We start from the raw sequence: 19,429 nt of genomic DNA on the forward strand, positions 1-19,429 counted from the left end.
ATTCTTTCTGATGCTTCTCGGGTCTTCGATCCCTTAGGTTTTCTTTCACCAGTTGTTGTCGCAATCAAAATATTGATTCAGGACTTATGGCGCGAAAAGCTGGCATGGGACGAAGAAGTTCCTTTGGAACTCGGACTTCGCTTGGACAGATTCTTCTATTGTCCTACATTGGCTATCTGCCCCGCCTAAGAAATGGTCTGTTTTCGTCGCAAATCGAACTTCAGAAATACTAACATTAATACCATTCAAATGCTGGAATCATGTTCGCTCACCGGAAAACCCAGCTGATGTACCATCCCGAGGAATACCACCTTCACTTTTGGCTTCTACAGACATTTGGTGGAATGGACCTTCATGGTTGAAAAAAGATTCTCCCGAATGGTCAGTGTCACAGTACAACATAAATGATATTGCTGAAGAAGAGTTGGAAGAACGAAAAAGTACAAAGGCTCAGGTATTCTTTTCAAATTTGAATTCTGAAAATATATTTGACCAACTAATTGCTCGCTTTTCCAATTGGTTTAAACTCGTTCGTGTAGTGGCGTACATATATCGGTTCTATCGTAATGCCCATTTCAGTAAAAATAAAGAATCTTCTCCTTTCCTATACGCTCAGGAAATAATTGAAGCAAAAACACTTCTTATAAAACATGCACAATCTTCACTATTCGGTTTCGAAATTGACCTTTTGAAAAAGGGTAAACCACTCCCGTCTAAAAGTAAACTTCTACCACTTGATAGATCTAGTGTTCTTCGTGTCGGTGGACGTCTCGAACATTCTCACTTGTCATATAATGAGAAACATCCTACACTGAAATCGAAAGGAATCAACGATTCAATCTGCGACAAATAAAAAAAATAATTAAAAAAGACAATGCACAAGTCAAATGTATGTTTAAAGACCCAACATTATATGTCGATAACACCTTCTTCAAATGGACTGATTCTGCAATCATTGCAAGCACTGAAGAAGGCAAACAGCAACTCGATAACCTGTTCCGGAAAACCAACAACAACTACACTGTGCTTGTAAAAAAAACTCGGCAAGACCAGCAGCAGCATCAGCGTCAACATCAACATCAAAGAAACTCATTCCAACAATAACAAATAGATGTCTGTCAGATTATTTCTTATAACGTAGCTAATTTAGGGAATAAAGGAGTTTATGGTAATTTTTATAATTTTATTAATGAATTCGATATTATATTTTTATTTGAAACTCATTTATTGCATGATAAACGTAGTAGTTTTGGCATTTATTTTAAAGATTATGTTGTAAGATGGATAGATGCAATTAAAACTTCTAACTATGGCCGAGCTAAGGGTGGATGTATTTTTGGTTACAAGAAATGTATTGAAAGTAAATTCCAGTTGAATTTTGTTAATTTAAATGAAAATATTATACTTAAAGGTTTATTTGATAGTAAAAGTGTATTTTTTATTCCAAGGTACCTAAACTGCACGAGTTGGTTATCTGACTTTAATGAATTAAGGAATGTTATGGTTGATGTTAATACAAAGAATGTTGACTTTTGTATTTTGGGTGATTTGAATGCCAGAACTGGGGTATTGCAAGTTTTGGATAAAGATATTTTGAGGAATTGTCCTAGTATTGCGACGACGCGTAATTCTTGTGATAAATGTGTGGATAGAAATGGGAAAAAACTTCTCGAATTGCTTGATGACTGCGGTGGAGTGATTTTAAACGGTAGAACGGTGGGAGATGAAAATGGTGAATTAACCTTTTTGGGTTCTATGGGTAAGTCAGTTAATGATTATTGTTGTTGTTCGGTGGATTTTCTAAATTGTATAAAAAAGTTCTCTGTTTTGCCCAAACCATACTCTGATCATATGCCGCTTCGCATTGAAATCTCCGTAGAAAATACGAGCATTGTAAAAAATGTAATATTACCAAAAAAGCTTATCTGGCATCCAAGTATGTTTCATGAGTACCAAATTAAACTGGACCAGCTTGTTAATTTGAATGAATATAACAATCTTACAAATATTAATATTCAAACCGAAAATTTAAAACATAAAATTTTGAGTTCTAATAATTTTAGAAATGAATCTTACCAATATGATCCCAAAAATGAATGGTTTGACGCTCAGTGCTCAAACGCTAGGCGGAAAATGTTTAGTTGCTTAAGAGTGTATCAGAAATACAAAATCGAATCGTTGAGGGTAAGATACCATGAAAGTGCCAAACATTTTAGGAGAATTTGTAGGGAAAGAAAACTTGAATATAAAAACGCTCTGCTTAATAAGCTTAGTTATATAAGAAACTCTAAGGATTGGTAGGCCTTAGCTAATTCTCTTAAAAAGAAAAAAATAATTGTTGGCTCTAACTTATCCGTAGACTGTTTCAAAGATTATTTTTGTAGTCTTTTGTCATCGGAAAACAATGCAGATTTGCAAATTCAACAACTTCCTAGCGTGATAAATGCAGCTCTTGATTCAAAGTTTTCATTAACAGAATTGTGTTTTGTGTTATCCGATTTAAAAGACAATAAATGTCCAGGTTTAGACCGAATTCCTTTTGAGTTTTATAAAAACGCACCCCTTAGTTTCATTAATGAGATTTTGGTACTTTTTAATAATATCTTTGAAACTGAACAGATACCAACTTCGTTTCGTCAGTCGGTAATTGTTCCAATTTTTAAAAAAGGCGACCTAAATGAAGTTGTTAACTATCGTGGTTTATCTCTGTCGGATACTCTTTATAAGATTTTTACTAGCTTACTTCTAAATCGCATCAATGGATGGCTGGAAGAAAATCATGTGTTAAATGAGTATCAAGCCGGTTTTCGTAAAGGTTACTCGACCGTTGACAATGTTTTCAACCTGAACAGCATTGTTCACTTAAAATTTAAACAAAACAAGAAGGTTTTCACTTTTTTTGTTGACTTTAAGTCGGCATTTGACACGATTCCAAGAAATGCTCTTTTATTTAAATTGCTATCCATTGGAATGTCAAACAAAATTGTAAGGCTTTTGAAAATGCTATATAGTGATACTGAGTCAGCAGTATGGGATGGTACCTCAGGTTCTAACTTTTTTAATGTCAGCCAAGGTGTAAAGCAAGGCTGTAAGCTAAGCCCAACTTTGTTCGCAATCTATTTAAACGATTTAAATAGCGAATTGCCTGGGGGAGTTGAAATATGTGGCATTAAAATAAAGGTGTTACTTTATGCTGATGATTTGGTTCTATTGGCAGAATCCCCTCATGAACTTCAAAGCATGATTAATAAACTTGCAGAGTACTGCGAACGTTGGAAGTTAATTATTAATCTAACCAAATCGAAATGTTTGGTTTTTCGAAAAGGTACGCGGCGTCCACTTGAACAAAAATGGTACCTAAATGGGTCCGAGATTGATGTAGTCAATGAATACCTATACTTCGGGGTGTTATTAACTTACAATCTCAAATACAAGAAACATCTGGAACAAAAATTAACAAGCTCAAAAAATGCTATCAATTCTACGTGCTCTTCTTTTATTAGTAATCAGAATATTTGCCAAAGTAATAAGTTGAAAATTTTTGAGGCAGCTTCGAGGTCTATCATGTGTTATGCGGCGCCTGTTTGGGGACAGTGTGAGCATGTAGAGGTTGAAAAACTTTTGCGTTTTTTCCTTAAAAAGATGTTATCTCTTCCAAAAAACACACCCAACTATATGTTGCACCTCGAAACTGGGATCAATAAAATGTTTATATTCACTCTCAGCCTACATTTTGAGTATATACGGAAAGTTTTTAGCTATCCAAGAAACCGACTCCCAAAAATGTTAGCAGAGGAAACAATACAAAAGTCAACATTCTGGGTTAATGATTGGGCTAAAATTTTTGAGGATGCTGGAATAGAATTGAACTTTTATTCTCAAAATACTGATTGGAATATGAAACATAAAAACGTAATTGAAACTTTAATAAGTAAGTCTTGGGAAAAAAATGTAGAAATGGCACGAATGTCACAGTTTCATGATGAATATTGTCGCCTTGAATATCCGAAAGACGAGTCTTATTTTAATGACGGGTTGCGAGCTAAAGCCATATCATTGATTTTTAAAGCAAGAGGCGGACTTCTTAATATAAATGCTCGGGCATTTAAAGAAAACACAAATGGAATATGCTCAATTTGTAACTTGGATGAAGCTGAAAATACTTTTCACCTTGTGGCAATCTGCCCAATTTATAAAAGAATTAGATCTTTCTACTTCGGGAAAGAAAGTTTAACGAAAGAAGAGTTTTACATTAAAATGAATGGCCAAAACTACACAACCTTTTATCTGTATCTCTTAGAGGTTTTGAAATATAGAAACTTAATTATTAATGAGTACTTCTAATAAACAATAAATATTGAAATATATATATATAGTATGTACCTGTGTATGTAAATAAAATTTCATATTAAATATAAACATAAATAAAAACAAAATGAAATAAACATTGTAATATAAAAAAAAAAAAAAATATTTTTATAGCATTTGCCAATCTGACAGACAACAATATTGTTAATGTCATATTATTTTGTTAATTATATATTATCTCTTTTTTTATTATATAAAATCAATATAAAGATTTAAAATTTTGAATTTTTTAAGATTTATTATATCTTTAAGATTATTATATTGTTTTTGTATCAAATTTTTGAAAAATAAAATATATTATTATTATTATTATTATTATTATTATTATTATTATTATTATTATTATTATTAATGAGAAACATCCAATCATTTTGTGTAAATCACATCCTATTGCAAAACTTATAGCGAATTCGATTCATGAACAATATTCTCATTCCGGCGTGACATTGATGATTGCTTTACTAAAAAAAAATTTTTATATTCTCGGCTGCAGAAACCTATTACAAAATATAGTTAACAAGTGCTTCAATTATTTTCGCCAGCGACAAACGGTCTCTACTCAACTGATGGGTGATCTTCCAAAGGAACGCGTTCGTTTTTCACGCCCCTTCAGCACGGTGGGATGCGATTATGCAGGTCCTATCAACCTAAGACTATCTCGCGGACGAAATCCAAAATTTGTCAAGGCATATATCGCTCTGTTTGTGTGCTTTGTAACCAAAGGAGTCCATATCGAACTCGTCGGGGACTTATCGACAGATGCCTTTCTCCTAGCTCTCGATCCGTTTGTATCGCGGCGCGGAAAACCGTCGGTAATCTGGAGTGATAACGCGACAAATTTTAATGGAGCGAAAAGGAAACTTGGAGAGCTACATGATCTTCTTCTTGACCAGCAACGCAACAGCTGCATCATTGACCATCTTTCCAAAGACCAAATCACTTGGAAATTTATACCGCCTGCCTCACCTCACTTTCGAGGACTTTGGGAGGCTGGTGTAAAATCCGTTAAAACTCATCTCAAACGCGTTATTGGCGATCAAAGACTTACCTACGAAGAGATGTATACTCTTTTAGCCAAAATTGAAAGTCTTTTGAACTCACGCCCTATGTGGCCAACACCTGACTTCGAACCTACTGCCCTTACTCCATCACATTTTATGATTGGTGAATCTTATTCTACTGTCCCTTCACCTGACGTTTCATGTCCAATTGTTTCAATAAAAAATAACTGGTATCTTTTACAGGCACTTACACAAAGTTTTTGGAAGCGCTGGCACCAAGAGTACCTGACCTCATTGCAAAATCGACCAAAGTGGCAAAGGTCAAACGAAATCTACAAATTGACGATGTTGTCCTAGTTGGGAACCAAACTTGCCACCATCTAAGTGGGTCATTGGACGTGTCACCGAAACTCATCTTGAAGCAGACGAAAGATGTCGTGTTGCTACTATAAAAACCAACAATGGAACCTACGTTAGACCAGTGGTCAAACTTGCTCCCTTGCCTTTTACTGAAAGACCGGAGTCTTCCAGGGGGGGCTGAATGTTTAAAACTTGAAAACAATACCTACTTGAATTAAAAAACAATTTTTAATATTTGAAACCAAACATTGTATAACTCACCTTAAATTTGAGCTACTCTCTTTTTTTAATTTTTGTGCATTACTGTATTTCATGCATTTCATTTTGTTATTATATTCGTTAAATGCTGCTGCTTGCAATTTTCCCAATGCTCGATCTCTTTGACGAACAACCACCATACAAGCAGCACGCAGCAGCAGCAAGCGAAACACCAGAAATAAAAAATCATCATATAAGTATAAAACATTCTTTTTCTCTTATATAACATATAATCATCTGTAAAAAACATCAACATAACAAAATCTACAGTCTATCATCCACAAAAAATAGAAGCCTTCATGTTAAAAACAACATCTCCCAAAAAATTGAACACGTCCGACTCAGTTGGTATTGCCATGTTCAAAGGAGAGATCCTGAGAACCCCGTCAAAAAAGCATTATCATACAACGTTCCAACACGAAATGAAAAAAAAGGTAGGCCTAAAAACTCCTGGTACAAGCAAATGAAAAACACCAGCATTCAGTTGGCCTTAGAAATGGAACAATACAAAACCGGGAGGCTTGCCGCCGATTTCTGAGGTCAACCCGGCGAACCCCACAGGCCGATCACTAGTGTGAAGCAGATACGTGGGATAGTTATGATCCCCTCGACATCGAGATCATAACAGCGCCGAGAAAAAGGAAGAAGAAGAAGAATATAAAATTTATCTTTGGTAAAGCTAAATAGTATGAATTCATTTATGCAGTGATGCTTTTCCATTAAAAGCAGTTCTGGTGCTTTAGGTAGTAAGGTAGTGTTTGCATGTCATAAAAAATGTTTTAATACCGACTCAGCAATCACCCCTTCGATGGTTAAGAATTAGCAAACGCGGCAGCCACCTTGCGGAACGTTTTTTTAACATCATTTCTTCGGTCAAAATGTGGTAAACATGCTCAGAGGAGATCCCCATGGTCTTGCTTATTTTTCGCAATTTTAACCTTCGGTGCACACTGGTCGATTCAGTCATCATAGCTGGTCAAACGTCGAAAAAAGAAGTTGTTGTCAGCATAAAAAATACCGTTAGGCCGAAAGTAAATATTCTTAAACAACAAAAAACAACAAAAATAATTTTTTGATTCCGTTATTTTATTCATGGGAAGCATCTCAATGTAATCATTCATGATTTGCTCACTCTCTACTTTAACGTCCGCGAGTTAACAAGTGTTTACAAAGTGATAGTTTATGATAAAAGTGAGTAATTGAGTTTAACAAAAAATGTCAGAAAATGCTAGTGGTATGTATTTTTAAATTCAATTTGTTTTTTGTAAAAAAAAGTCGGATTCTATTTCTATTAACTGAATGTTGTAAGTCATTTTTTTTTTGATAGGACGATTAAAAAAAAGTGCCGAAGAGTGCCATCGTGAATTTTTTATATTTTGTAGTTTGAATCATTGCCTTTAATCTGATGCTAAATTTAAATGCCGAAAACCTCCGCAAAATATTTTTGTCGTCTCTTTAAGGTACCAATCCGCTCTTTTTAAGGTGACCATTTTTTTTACGGAAGGGCATTGTTCAAGATTGTCTAGCTTGTAGGGATGGGCTTAACTGCTACTTTTGGATAACTGTTACTACCTGTTATTGCTACTTCCTAATAACAGGTATAAATACCTGTTACTGAAATAACAGTTAGTAATACAATTTTCACTAAAGAACGATAGTGCAATCTCATTATTTTGAGAATGATATTTAATAAGAGCAGAAAATTATTGAAGTTATACTTCTTTTGCGGCGGTGAGCTATGAAAATTTACTTTTTGACAAGAATGTCAAAGGGATTATGACGCGATCACCATCTCAGAGGCTGACAATTGGGCAGCAGGGCTGTCGTTTCACCTTTAGAGTTAGCAGTACTTTAGTATTTAAAAATGTAGTATGCCGCAGTACGGCAAAAAAAAACACAACACGTGGCAAGTTGCATCTGGCATGTGGCAAGTACCATGTGGCATGAAACATGGTGCAAGTGCATGTTGCATGTGTCAAGTAGCACGAGGAATGTGGCATTCAGTATGCAACATGTGGAAGTGTATGTGGCAAATTGCATGTATCAAGTTGAGTGTGGCAAGTTGCATGTGGCAATTTGCATTTGGCAAGTTGGATGTGGCAAATTGTGTGTGGCAAGTTGCATATGGTAATTATTCAATGGTGAGAAGTATAACTTCAATCGCGTGTACATAGTACACACAGGCTTTTTCTGAAATTGTGGCAATTTAAGTAGTTATAAAATGCGTATCTTATGCAAAATATAACTAAAACCTGAAATTGTTTCTGTAATTATAATGAAACCATTAATTATGGATACCCAAAATTACAGGTATAGAAATATTTCTTACAGTAACAGGTATTGGGGAAAACGACGAAATTTTGGTATTAATTTTACATTTTCTCATTTTTCGTATGTAAAATTATACCAAAAATAACAGGTATAGAAATATTTCTTACAGTAACAGGTATTGGGGAGAACGACGAAATTATTAAAGAGATGTGAATAGTATTATGCTTTAAAAAAAGTGATGAATGACTTACATATTTGGTATAGTCAAGTTTTTTGACTCTTCTCGTCTTCCGACTGTTTACTATTTACTATATCTTCTTGACATCATTTTCAAAGAAACAAGATTATCGCTCTTAGGTTTTCGTTATCAATAAATATGAATCCTAGGGTAAATAAAACATACAAAATGGAAAATTACAACAATCCTGGTTTGTTGTTTAAAGTGCTTATCTTTTTTGAGAAATTTGGCGAAGCTCTTTTAAAAAAGTTCATCTTCTTATTGGTTGCTTAGGTGCTGAATGCTGTTGCTGACAAACGGTAAAATAACGATACGTTTTAATTGCTCTAATTTGACAGAAATAAAGGCGGGATCAACAAAATTGGGCTCTTTTTGAGACTTCTTTTTCTTTTCTCTTTCTAATTTCTAAGTTGGTGAAAAAACAAACCAAGATCATAAAATAGCTGCGTTCCTTTGGAAACATTTATTGAACTACTTTTTCAATACAGTAAAAGTAGCTGAAAGCAACTTTAAGTACTAGCAGAGAGCAGTTTATTATATAAGCAGTAAATGCCCACAAAGGAACGCCGGTAATAATTGAGGAGTGACTTTTCAAAACCGGATACAAACACTTTTTGTCATTTCTGAAATCTGATATATCAAAAAATCGAAAAAAAAAGAACTAAATGATAAATTGTTATTTTTCATACGATTTTCAGATTTTGCCTGTCGTTTGTGTTAACTTGGTGATTAAACTAAGCAAAGCATTTGAATGTAAAGAAGAGATCTACATACTTAGTTTTAAAAAAGTGGAAAGTGATTTTATCCCCTTTTGAAAAGTCACTCCTCAATTATGAACTAAATTCTTGATTAAAGCCAAGTACGCAGAACGAACTAAATTTAAGCTAGCATACAAAATTCTCTCCAAAATTAAGCCGCGTTTAAATGTTTTTCAGAATATTAGCAGAGTTGTGTTTGGCTTAAGCTTTAAGCCTAGTACGCAGCTGAAGCGAAACAAAAAATTTTGAAGTCTCCAATCTTAAAAGCGAACACGTTAACGAAAAAATACCATCGGGTAATAGAGCAAATTAAAAATAATAAAAATACAAATAAAAAAATTCAAGAAAAACATCAGAAAATAAGTTAAGTTCCTTGATAATTTTGAGTAAGCAGATAATTTTGATCCGAGTAACAGGTATTATATGAGCATTTGTGTTTTTAACAGATTATTCGCCTGAACTAAAAGTATCAAAGATGAATTTTATCAAAAGTAACAGGTATTATAAATTCCTCGATAATTTTGAGTAAGGAGATCATTTTGATCCGAATAACAGGTATTATAGGAGCGTTTGTGTTTTAAACAGATTATTCGCCTGAACGGAAAGTATCAAAGATGAATTTTATCAAAAGTAACAGGTATTATAAATTCCTTGATAATTTTGAGTAAGGAGATCATTTTGATCCGAATAACAGGTATTATAGGAGCGTTTGTGTTTTTAACAGATTATTCGCCTGAACGGAAAGTATCAAAGATGAATTTTATCAAAAGTAACAGGTATTATAAATTCCTTGATAATTTTGACTAAGCAGATAATTTTGATCCGAGTAACAGGTATTACAGATTATTACCGATAAGAGAAAGTTGTTTAGATAATTAGTAGGTATTTTTCATTTTATTAACCTTCTTATTACCGAAAATTTTCTTGGATTGCAAAAAAAAAATAATTTAATTTAAATTTATTTAGATACTGAAAATATTAACTGTTATTTCAGTAACAGGTATTTTCCCTGATGAGTAGCAAGTTGTTATTGCTACTTTCCAATACCTGTTATTCAATACCTGTTACTGAAATATCGGCCCATCCCTACTAGCTTGTAGAGCATGAACTGTTATGTGTGGTATATGAAATGAAAGGTTATAATATTATCTTTTTTCAAAATAAAAATAAATCAAATTTATAAATGCTCTATGTAAAAAGATATTACTAAAGTGTGACTATGAAAATGATTGAAATTTTGCACAAATATAGTCCTGGCTTTTATTTATATTTCATGTTAATTTGATTAATATAACTATCAACACGAAAAAGATATAAATAAAAAACGGTCAAAAGGGCTCGAAAACTGTCAAAAATTTGGGAAAAAGAAATATTTTTTCCCATTAAAGATATCTCGGGCAATAAAAAAGACATCAGAAAGATTTAAACAGACATTGAAAGATGGAAAACAGTTCTTATAGAAAACGTTACTAAATATGTTCAAACAATTTTCCTTATACAGGGTGTCCCAAAAGTTAACGTCGAAACTAAAACGGTAGATAGGGTAGGTGGTGACAGTTATCAGAAAAATAATTAAAAAAATCGCAGCCATACATTTTGTGAGTTATGGGCATTTGAAAAAAAGTCGAAAAAATGGTCACCCTGTGGCGGTTTTATTCTAAAAGGTTCTTAAAAAGTACAAAACTTAAATAATATGGACAAATTACCTAATAAAACAGTCGGATTTCTTAAGAAAAAAATTTTATCTCGGTTATTTATGGAATATCCTCAACAATGTAATACCATTTTGAAAAGAGAATTGAACACACCAACTTTCGCGGTAACTTGCCGAAACATCGTAGTGCATTTTTTTTACACTACGGTTCATTGAATTAGAGTCATGTAAAAATGTTTAGTACTTAGTTGGGTAAAAAACTAATATTTGCCTTTAAACTGATGCAGCAGGGTTATTCAAGGTTCCGTAAAAAAAGAAAATAAATTGCACGACTGGGGTCGCACGTACTTGCTCTTATGCTTAAAGTAACTATAATGTTAAAGCTTTTCATTCAAGAAATTTAAAATTTGATATTTTGAAGAAATTTCATAAGTAGTATAAAAAAATTAAATCTGTTTTTATAATTAATTAAACTCCGTTTTAAATTATCTTAAAAAAAAATAAAAAATATATCATTTTATTTCTTGTATAAAAAGGTATTTTTAGAAAAAAATTTTCGAAAATTGTAGGAGCCGTTTTTTAAAAAAATAATTTTTTATTTATAAAATTTTTTTTACATTTTTCAAAAAAAAAGTTCGTATGCCATTTTGAAGAAATAATTAATTTACACATAAAAACTAAATTTCAAAATTTTTCATTGATTCGTTTTCAAAAAATTGATTTTTCAAAAAAAAAATTTGAAATATTTTTAAAAAACCAAAAATGCGTTTTTTGAAAATTTTCTAAAATTTTAATATTATCTTTACTTACACACTTTTGTATAAAAATTTTCATTTAAATCGGGTTAATGTTGTACGAGATATTCAGAAACGAAAAAAACCGTTCTATGACAGGTACCGTTAATAACGGTACAAAAAATATTTTTTTTATTTAAAAAGTAGGCTATTATGTGTAGTACTACACACAAAAATTTTAATTAAAATCGTTAGAGCCGTTTTTGAAAAAAATTAACATTTCTATTTCCGTTATATGGCAGGTACCGTTAGTAATAAAAAAAATTTTCAATTTCCCCTCTAGGGAATCACCAAAAACTGCTAACCACCAAGTTTGCAGAAAATCACTTCACTCGTTTAGGCTGCAGCTCCAGATAGAGACAGACACACAGACAGACAGACAGAATTGCCGGACCCACTTTTTTGGCATTCTCCATCATCGTAATGTCATGTAAAATTGTTATCTCGAGTTCGATTTTTTTTACGAATCCTAAACTTGCCCTATAGTACCTATATCGCAAGTAAAAATGAGAAAAATTAAGATTTGTAGTCAGGGCACATGTAAAACCGTCACAGGGTGACCATTTTTTCGACTTTTTTTCAAATGCCCATAACTCACAAAATATATGGCTGCGATTTTTTTAATTATTTTTGTGATAACTGTCACCACCTACCGTATCTACCGTTTTAGTTTCGACGTTAACTTTGGGGACACCCTGTATAAAAGAATAAGGTCCGAAATACCCAAAAAAAACGTTTTTTTTGCATCTTCTAACGGTAATATTTCAAAAAGAGCTGATTAATTTTTTAACTTCGGATTCGAGTTCAGGACACCGAAAACCTTCAGAAAAGTATATTTTTGTTTCGGCAACAAAACCCTTGTAAACCAGTGTAATAGTTTAAGCTGTACATTGATAATGAATATAGCAGCCAATGTGAAAAAACTGCTAACAGGCACGGGAAGAACGGGAGACCAGGGTTCATCGATTTTTAACACGTTATCACATTAAAAATAATATTCAAAGCCAATAAGACATACAAAAGAATTAAGTCCACCTAGTAAATCAAAATCGACCACTGTGCGGTGGTCTAAAACCATTTTATGGACTTTATCGACGTTTTCTGAAGAGGTGGAAGTTTTTGCCTTCGGCTTCTGAGGTCATCTTCGACGCTCTGTCTGCCATGTTTAAATAAGGCTGCCAACTTTTTGACCCTGGAATATGAAGGGGCAGATTCCCCCAATGTCTAATAGAAGTCTTCTTTAATTTGATTTGGCGTCATATTCTTTTTGGCCAAATTTGAATAACGTCTTTAATAAATTTTTTTTTTAATTTTCGTTGTTAGCAAGAGATAAGTTCAAACAAAAAATTGCACTGATAAAAATACGTGACCAATTTTAATAAAACTTAACATACAATTATAATATATATTAGGCTATTTGGGTGATTAAAATTAATTTTTTTAAACAACGCCATCTATGTTAGGCCGAGAACTTTTCAAACAGTTCGCGTAACTATATGATTAAAGAATAAACAAATTGCTATGCATTTTTTAAACACATTAATATCCTTCTTTATTTTTCCACTTTTTAAATCAATATAAAGACTTGGCCCTATAAATTTTGTAAGTGACTGTGTTTTTTTATTTGACAGCAGATTTTATGTTTCAATCAGCTGTACTAAGTCAAAGTGACAGAAGCGCGCTTTGAGGATTTCTCAACATAACGCGATGACGCGTCTGGCAAAGCGTGATTGTGTTTCTGCTTTTATGTCGTCAACGTCGGGCAGATTGCGCAGCCAAAATTTTATGGCTGCAGAACTCGCGAAGAATTTTATTGGGCTTTTGATTCCATGGTTTCATTGTTAATAGGTTAATGAAAATATTGTAAAAAAAAAAATTAAAAGGACACATATTAATTAGGGTGGTGCAAAATATGTTTTTTTTTCATTTTTCGAAAAATTTAGATTTTAATGTTACAGAAAAGATCTAAATCGTATATTTTAAATTGATTTTTTTTGTATTAGGGTGGCTCTAAAAAATGTTATCTTCTACAGTTGCTTGTGAAATTCGAAAAAAATCAACGTGAATATTATTTTGACCAAAGTATCGAAGAAAAAAATAATTTCCATTAGGGTGGCTCAAAAATTTTTTTCTTAATTATTGAAAAAAAAAATTAATTTTCACTGCAGAGAAAGTTTGTAAAACATGGTTTATGAAATATAATGTAAAATATCTAAAAAAGAGTAAACTTTGTGCTTAATCAATTTCGAAAATAATTTTAGACCTTATTGATCACACTTTTTTTAATTTTCACACATAAACACGAAACGAATTCACATTTATACGAAAATTACCTTCTAAACGCATTTCGATAGAACTTGCCTATCATCATCAGCTCACACGAATGATTATAAGTGTCATCTTCTTCTTGTAGGTTAGTACATACACCATCACTGGTCCAATGTGCAAGTCATTGCAAAAACACGAATTTGTACGAAGATAACCGACGCGTGGTTTTACATCACACGTAAGTTACAAAGTTAAGTGTGTAAAGCTATGATTACACGGTCAACGAAATCGGTCAACGCGTTGACTCTCTGACGTAAAAATGACGTCACAATCTGTCCTAAGAGTGTCATGTTGTGTGATCGTCAACGAAAACTGTTGTCATTGCGTTGACGTGTACGATGACACTCGCGTTGACACACATTTTTGGGTCAACGCATTGACTATTTTCGATGACCGTGTAATCTCTGTCAATGCCATTGGGACGCGTTGACAGGGTTTTAGGACTGGGTGTCATCGCAATGACCCTTTCCCAGGGTTGACGCGGCAGAATTTAATACCGTGTCATCGTTTTAGAATGACATTGTTTTTTGTATAGAAATGTGATGAAAGTGGGATTGGGAAAATTTTGTGTAGGACGATTATTGGAATGGTGTACCGTTTTGGAGGGAGGGGGGTTCTCATTTCACCTTTTTGTTTTTTTTTTTTTACAAAAAAACTTTTTGGTATGGTAATGGCATCCATGTTCGATGCAAAAATTTTTTTTTTACAAAAAACCAAAAACTATTTGTATATTCTAAACTACATTTTAAGACAATAACCATTAACATTGGGTGCGATGTTCCTATGATACTATGATATAAGCGGTTGAAGGTGGCCATGTTAATTTTTTTTCGATTTTTTTAAAATCAAATGTCGAAACTTTTTTATTTTTTTTCTAATTTTTCGACACAAATTTAGTAATTTTAAATTTGTATTCGTTCAACAATCTTATCAGAATTCATTTAAGACTTTTATCTTAAAAGTGCATTGCGTATATCTCGAAATATTTACATTTCAATACAACAATGTCAAACATATTTCCCTTTAATTTTTCTATGAGAGCTTTTTTCAAATCTCATTTTCCCCGCTGTTTTTTACAAATATTTTTGGAAAATTTAAATTTTTGCTTTGTGTCAAACAGTGTGATCAACAAAGTTTTGCGAGTCAACGCGTTGACACTGCTAAGTAAAGTTACGTTGACACACCTGCGCGTCAACATAATTTAGGACAACATTGACGCAATAGTGTCAATCGTGTGATAGTCAATGTTTTATGCATTGGCACTGTGAACGTTGACGGTGAGATGACAGAGAGAATATGGATTTTTTCTTGACGTCAGAGAGTCAACGCGTTGACCGATTTCGTTGACCGTGTAATCATAGCTTAAGAACAATAGAATACAAAAAAAAACACAAAAAATAAACTTTGCACTCGGTATTTCTCGATGTGCATGTTAACATAAGATATAAAGCTAATTTTAAACCAATTGGAATAAACAAGATGTTATATTTCCAAGATCGGCGTTCATTGAATTTTCATCTTTTTGGATAAAATAGCTTTCGTAAGCATCTAACCGTTGGAATCGTTAACTTGTCGAACTAATTTTAAGTTATCTTTTGTTAAATTTAAGTGATCGGTTGTTAGAACATGGTTGGCTAGGGCTGAAGGTCTTGGGTTGATTGTTTTTTATGTATTTAGTGTGTTCTTTAAATCTTGCTTCAATATTTCTTTTTGTTAGGCCATTAGTGTGGTCCACGTTATAAGACAAAAAATAAACCATATAATTCCCCACCCATTATTTTGCTACAGACATCAATACCAACATATGCTGAAAGTTTTAGCCTTCAAAACTAAAAGGAAGAGGGCGCTCATCAGCTTTGGAATATTAGACTTTGTTACCCTTACCTTACCCTTAATATCTGATTATATCGTATTAGGACTTGGCTTGAGGTTGCAATTTGGATTAAACATGATAAGCACGCATGTTCCCGACAACCAAGTAAATGATTTTCACGTTTCTTTGGTTTTGAGTCACTAGCTCGTATTTCATTGATTAATTCTGTTTTGATAACTTTAAGCAAAAAATACTTACAGACGAATTTAAATGAACAAAAATTTTTATCTGTGAAAATATCACTCAACTATTGGTTTTTTATGAAAAACTTTACCACATCATAACTTAATTCACTTGATAAATCAAAACAAGAGTTAATTACTAGCCATAAGGACCCAGCTATACCAGCATCTGAGCAAAAACTTTGAGCCTGTTGAGCGCCCACTTACACTTCACCTAAAAAGCTGAAATTTCACGTGTGTAATACAAAACACATATGCAACCAATTTTTGAGTGGGGAACAACGGAAATGTAAAAACCAAAAAATTGGACCACTCTATTGGCCATAGTAAACTTTTTCACAATCACCACATTGTACTGAATAAATTCCCGATATCTTAAGAGTTTCATTTTCATCTTTTGTTGAGCCTAAGATAGATTTTAACTTATTGTTGCTCGAAAACACCATTTCCATGTTGTTGCGATTAAATGCACAATGCACTCTTTAATTTATTTGTAATAACCGGGTTGTATGACAAACAAACCCTTTTTCGATCATCTTTTTTATCGATTTTTTTATTTTGCGCATACAATGTTGTTAGATTAGAATTTTTAATTTTTCTCATATGTTTTAAGATGAGATCGTCAATCATTTGAACATTGTATCCATTTAAATTGGCGATATCTTTAATATGCTCATACTCTTTTTTGTAATCAGCGATTGAAAGTGGCAATTTACACAATCGATGAATGTATGAATGAAAGGCGGCTTTTTTTGTGTTGAATCGGACAATACGAGTTACTTGGAATGCAACGTTTGGTACTTGTTGGTTTATGGTAAACAGAAAAACTTAAAGTATCTCTATGTCTTCGTACTTCAAGATCTAAAAATGGTAGTTTTTGATCTATTTCTTCTTCGACTGTGAAGCTAATTTGATCATATTGGGAGTTTAGTAACGTTAGTAAAACTGTTATTTCCGATTTCTTAACTAACGCAAAAATGTCGTCTACATATCGTAACCAAATTCGTGGTAGATTACCATTGTTTTTCAAGTTCATTTCAAACTTTGACATAAAAAGTTCGGTAATAAAGGGTGAAAGGGGATTGCCCATACTTGTTCCATGTTCTATGGAGTAAAACACGTTACGAAATTGAAAATAATTTTGTTCCATACATTTTTTAGCAACATTTACATAGACCCTTTTCTTTTCGGCGGGTATCTCGTTTACATCTAAATGTTCAACTAAGGCTTCGAGAGCTTTTTCAGTCGGAATGCTCGGAAATAATGATACCACATCGAATGAAACCATCATTTCATTTTCCTCTATTTTTATGTCTTTCAGCTTCTTCACAAACTCAAAAGAATTTTTCACTGAAGCACTTTACACTGCTGGCAGATTTTTTATCTCATTAACGAGCCATTTTGCCAAGTAGTAACAAGGGGAATTAATGTTTGAAACTATTGGTCTCATCTTCTTTCCTGCCTTGTGTATCTTTGGCAAGACGAACAATTTTGGTATTTCGGGGTTTGATACGTGCAACGTTCGTTTAAAAAGATAGCCAAAAGTCTCACTCACTTCCTTTTTAATGTCTGCAGATATTTTAATCATTTTTGTTAATCGTTTGTACGAACCATCATCAATTAATTTTGTCATTCTATCTTCATAATCCATTTTGTCTAAAATAACTAATTTATTGCCTTTATCTGCTTTTACATAAAAACAATCCTTTTCTTTTAATGTTTTAACTATTTTATTTTCTTTGTTATTTGTATATTGTTTTTTGCCAACGTTAAATAACACTGTGTTCGAAAATGGAACTTTTTTTTCCAACAGAGAGCTCTCATATCTACTAAAGATAATTCGAGTATGCTGAACACGATGGCGTACTTATTTTTTCTGGATTAGGTCAAATAAAGATTTTTGCGTTTGAAATTTTGTTTGGACATGCCAAAAATGAGGCTATAAAACACCATATATTTTCTAATTTTTGATTTTGTATCTATGTAAAATGATGGAAAATCTATTTTTTTCGTAAAAAAAATTATTTAAAAAAAAATCTGTCGAAAGACTTTTTAAATCATTATTTTCATGGAATAATTCATCGATTTTTCTTCAATTTTTCTAATATTTTTCGTATTACTTAAATTAAAATGCAGCACTCGGTGGCAACGATTTGATCTTGTATTTCAGGATAAAATATGGAATTTTTCAACAAATCGTTACCGTTTATGTTAAAAGTAAGTTGCACTTTTTACCGTGAGATAGTTAAAGTTTTTAACTTATTCTTTTTTATAATGAAAGCTGGATATTCAAGAGTATTTTTTGTGAGAGAATGAATCCTAAAGGTTTGAACCTTAAGAAAAAAAATATTCTAGAATATCAGGTAAGATCGGAAGGTGGCAAAACACCCATGGGCTCAAGTAGCTAAAAAAATAAATAAAAAATAGATGCCTGTTAAAGGAGTCAAAACAGATAAGCGTGACAAACCCCTTTAAGTTAGAGATGGACTGTGACAAATATATTATGTGTTGTGTATGTAAGCTCATATAATGCAGTATGCAGATGGAAGTAATAGTAAATATGTTTTAATTTGAAAACAAATTGAAAGAATTTAAATTAAAATATTGATACTGTAACGTTTTATTCCGGGTTCACAATAAAACTTATTTAATTTCCACTTATATTTCCGTTCAAATAAGAACACTTTTTATTTCAACTCAATTTACTTTTATTATTCGCTCAAACAAACACACTTTTAAATCACTTTATTTACTACTAACAATTCGCAACACTTTATTTCACTTTGTACTGTACTCTTTCACTTTCAAGATTAAACTGTATCCGGTCTTTTTTTTAGATTAGATTAAGGCTGAGTGGACCACGTAAAAATCGGGTTATCGTTTACAAATCGGTGAATAACTTTTACATTTTTAAAGATAATTGAATGAAATAAAATTTATTATTTAGATAATAAACAAAGCTAAATATCTTCATCCCCACAATTTCCAAATTTGTGCACTTGTAATTAAGAGAGAACAAAACATGATAAAATTTTCGTTCTTTTAGAACGACCTGAAAGACATTGGTTTGTTTCTTAGTTAGACTAAAATTTTTATTTTTTTTATTTCTATTTTGGATTGAGGTTGAATCAAACTACGGAGTAAAAAACTATTTTGAAAAACTAAAAATGTATTTTTCATAGAAAAAAATTAATCGAAACTGAAGATATTTTTCCTTATGTTACAATGTTTGAACATGTATAACTTCTGCAATTATTGATAAAATTCATCGAAATAAAAAGAAATAAGTATTCAACTCAAATACTAACACATTGATTAGTTTAAGAAATTTATATTAAGTTTTA

The 19,429-nt window shown here is 32.3% G+C and overlaps 1 protein-coding gene across 4 annotated transcripts in view; it reads right to left on the bottom strand.

Annotated features, from left to right (window-relative positions):
• The window catches only part of LOC129905672 (leucine-rich repeat-containing protein 15), a 364,926-nt gene that overhangs the window by 101,916 nt on the left and 243,581 nt on the right, over positions 1–19,429 (bottom strand). Inside the window, exon 5 of one of the 4 annotated variants that reach the window (XM_055981213.1) lies at positions 987–1,141. The exons of the other annotated variants lie outside the window; for them this stretch is intronic. Coding sequence (XP_055837188.1) covers positions 1,124–1,141 — 18 coding nt within the window. The 3' untranslated portion in view covers positions 987–1,123. Of the gene's footprint in view, positions 1–986; positions 1,142–19,429 lie in introns of those variants that run through there. 4 annotated transcript variants of the gene reach the window in all.

This window comes from Episyrphus balteatus, chromosome 1 (assembly GCF_945859705.1).
Source record: "Episyrphus balteatus chromosome 1, idEpiBalt1.1, whole genome shotgun sequence".
Classification (NCBI taxonomy): Eukaryota; Metazoa; Arthropoda; class Insecta; order Diptera; family Syrphidae; genus Episyrphus; species Episyrphus balteatus.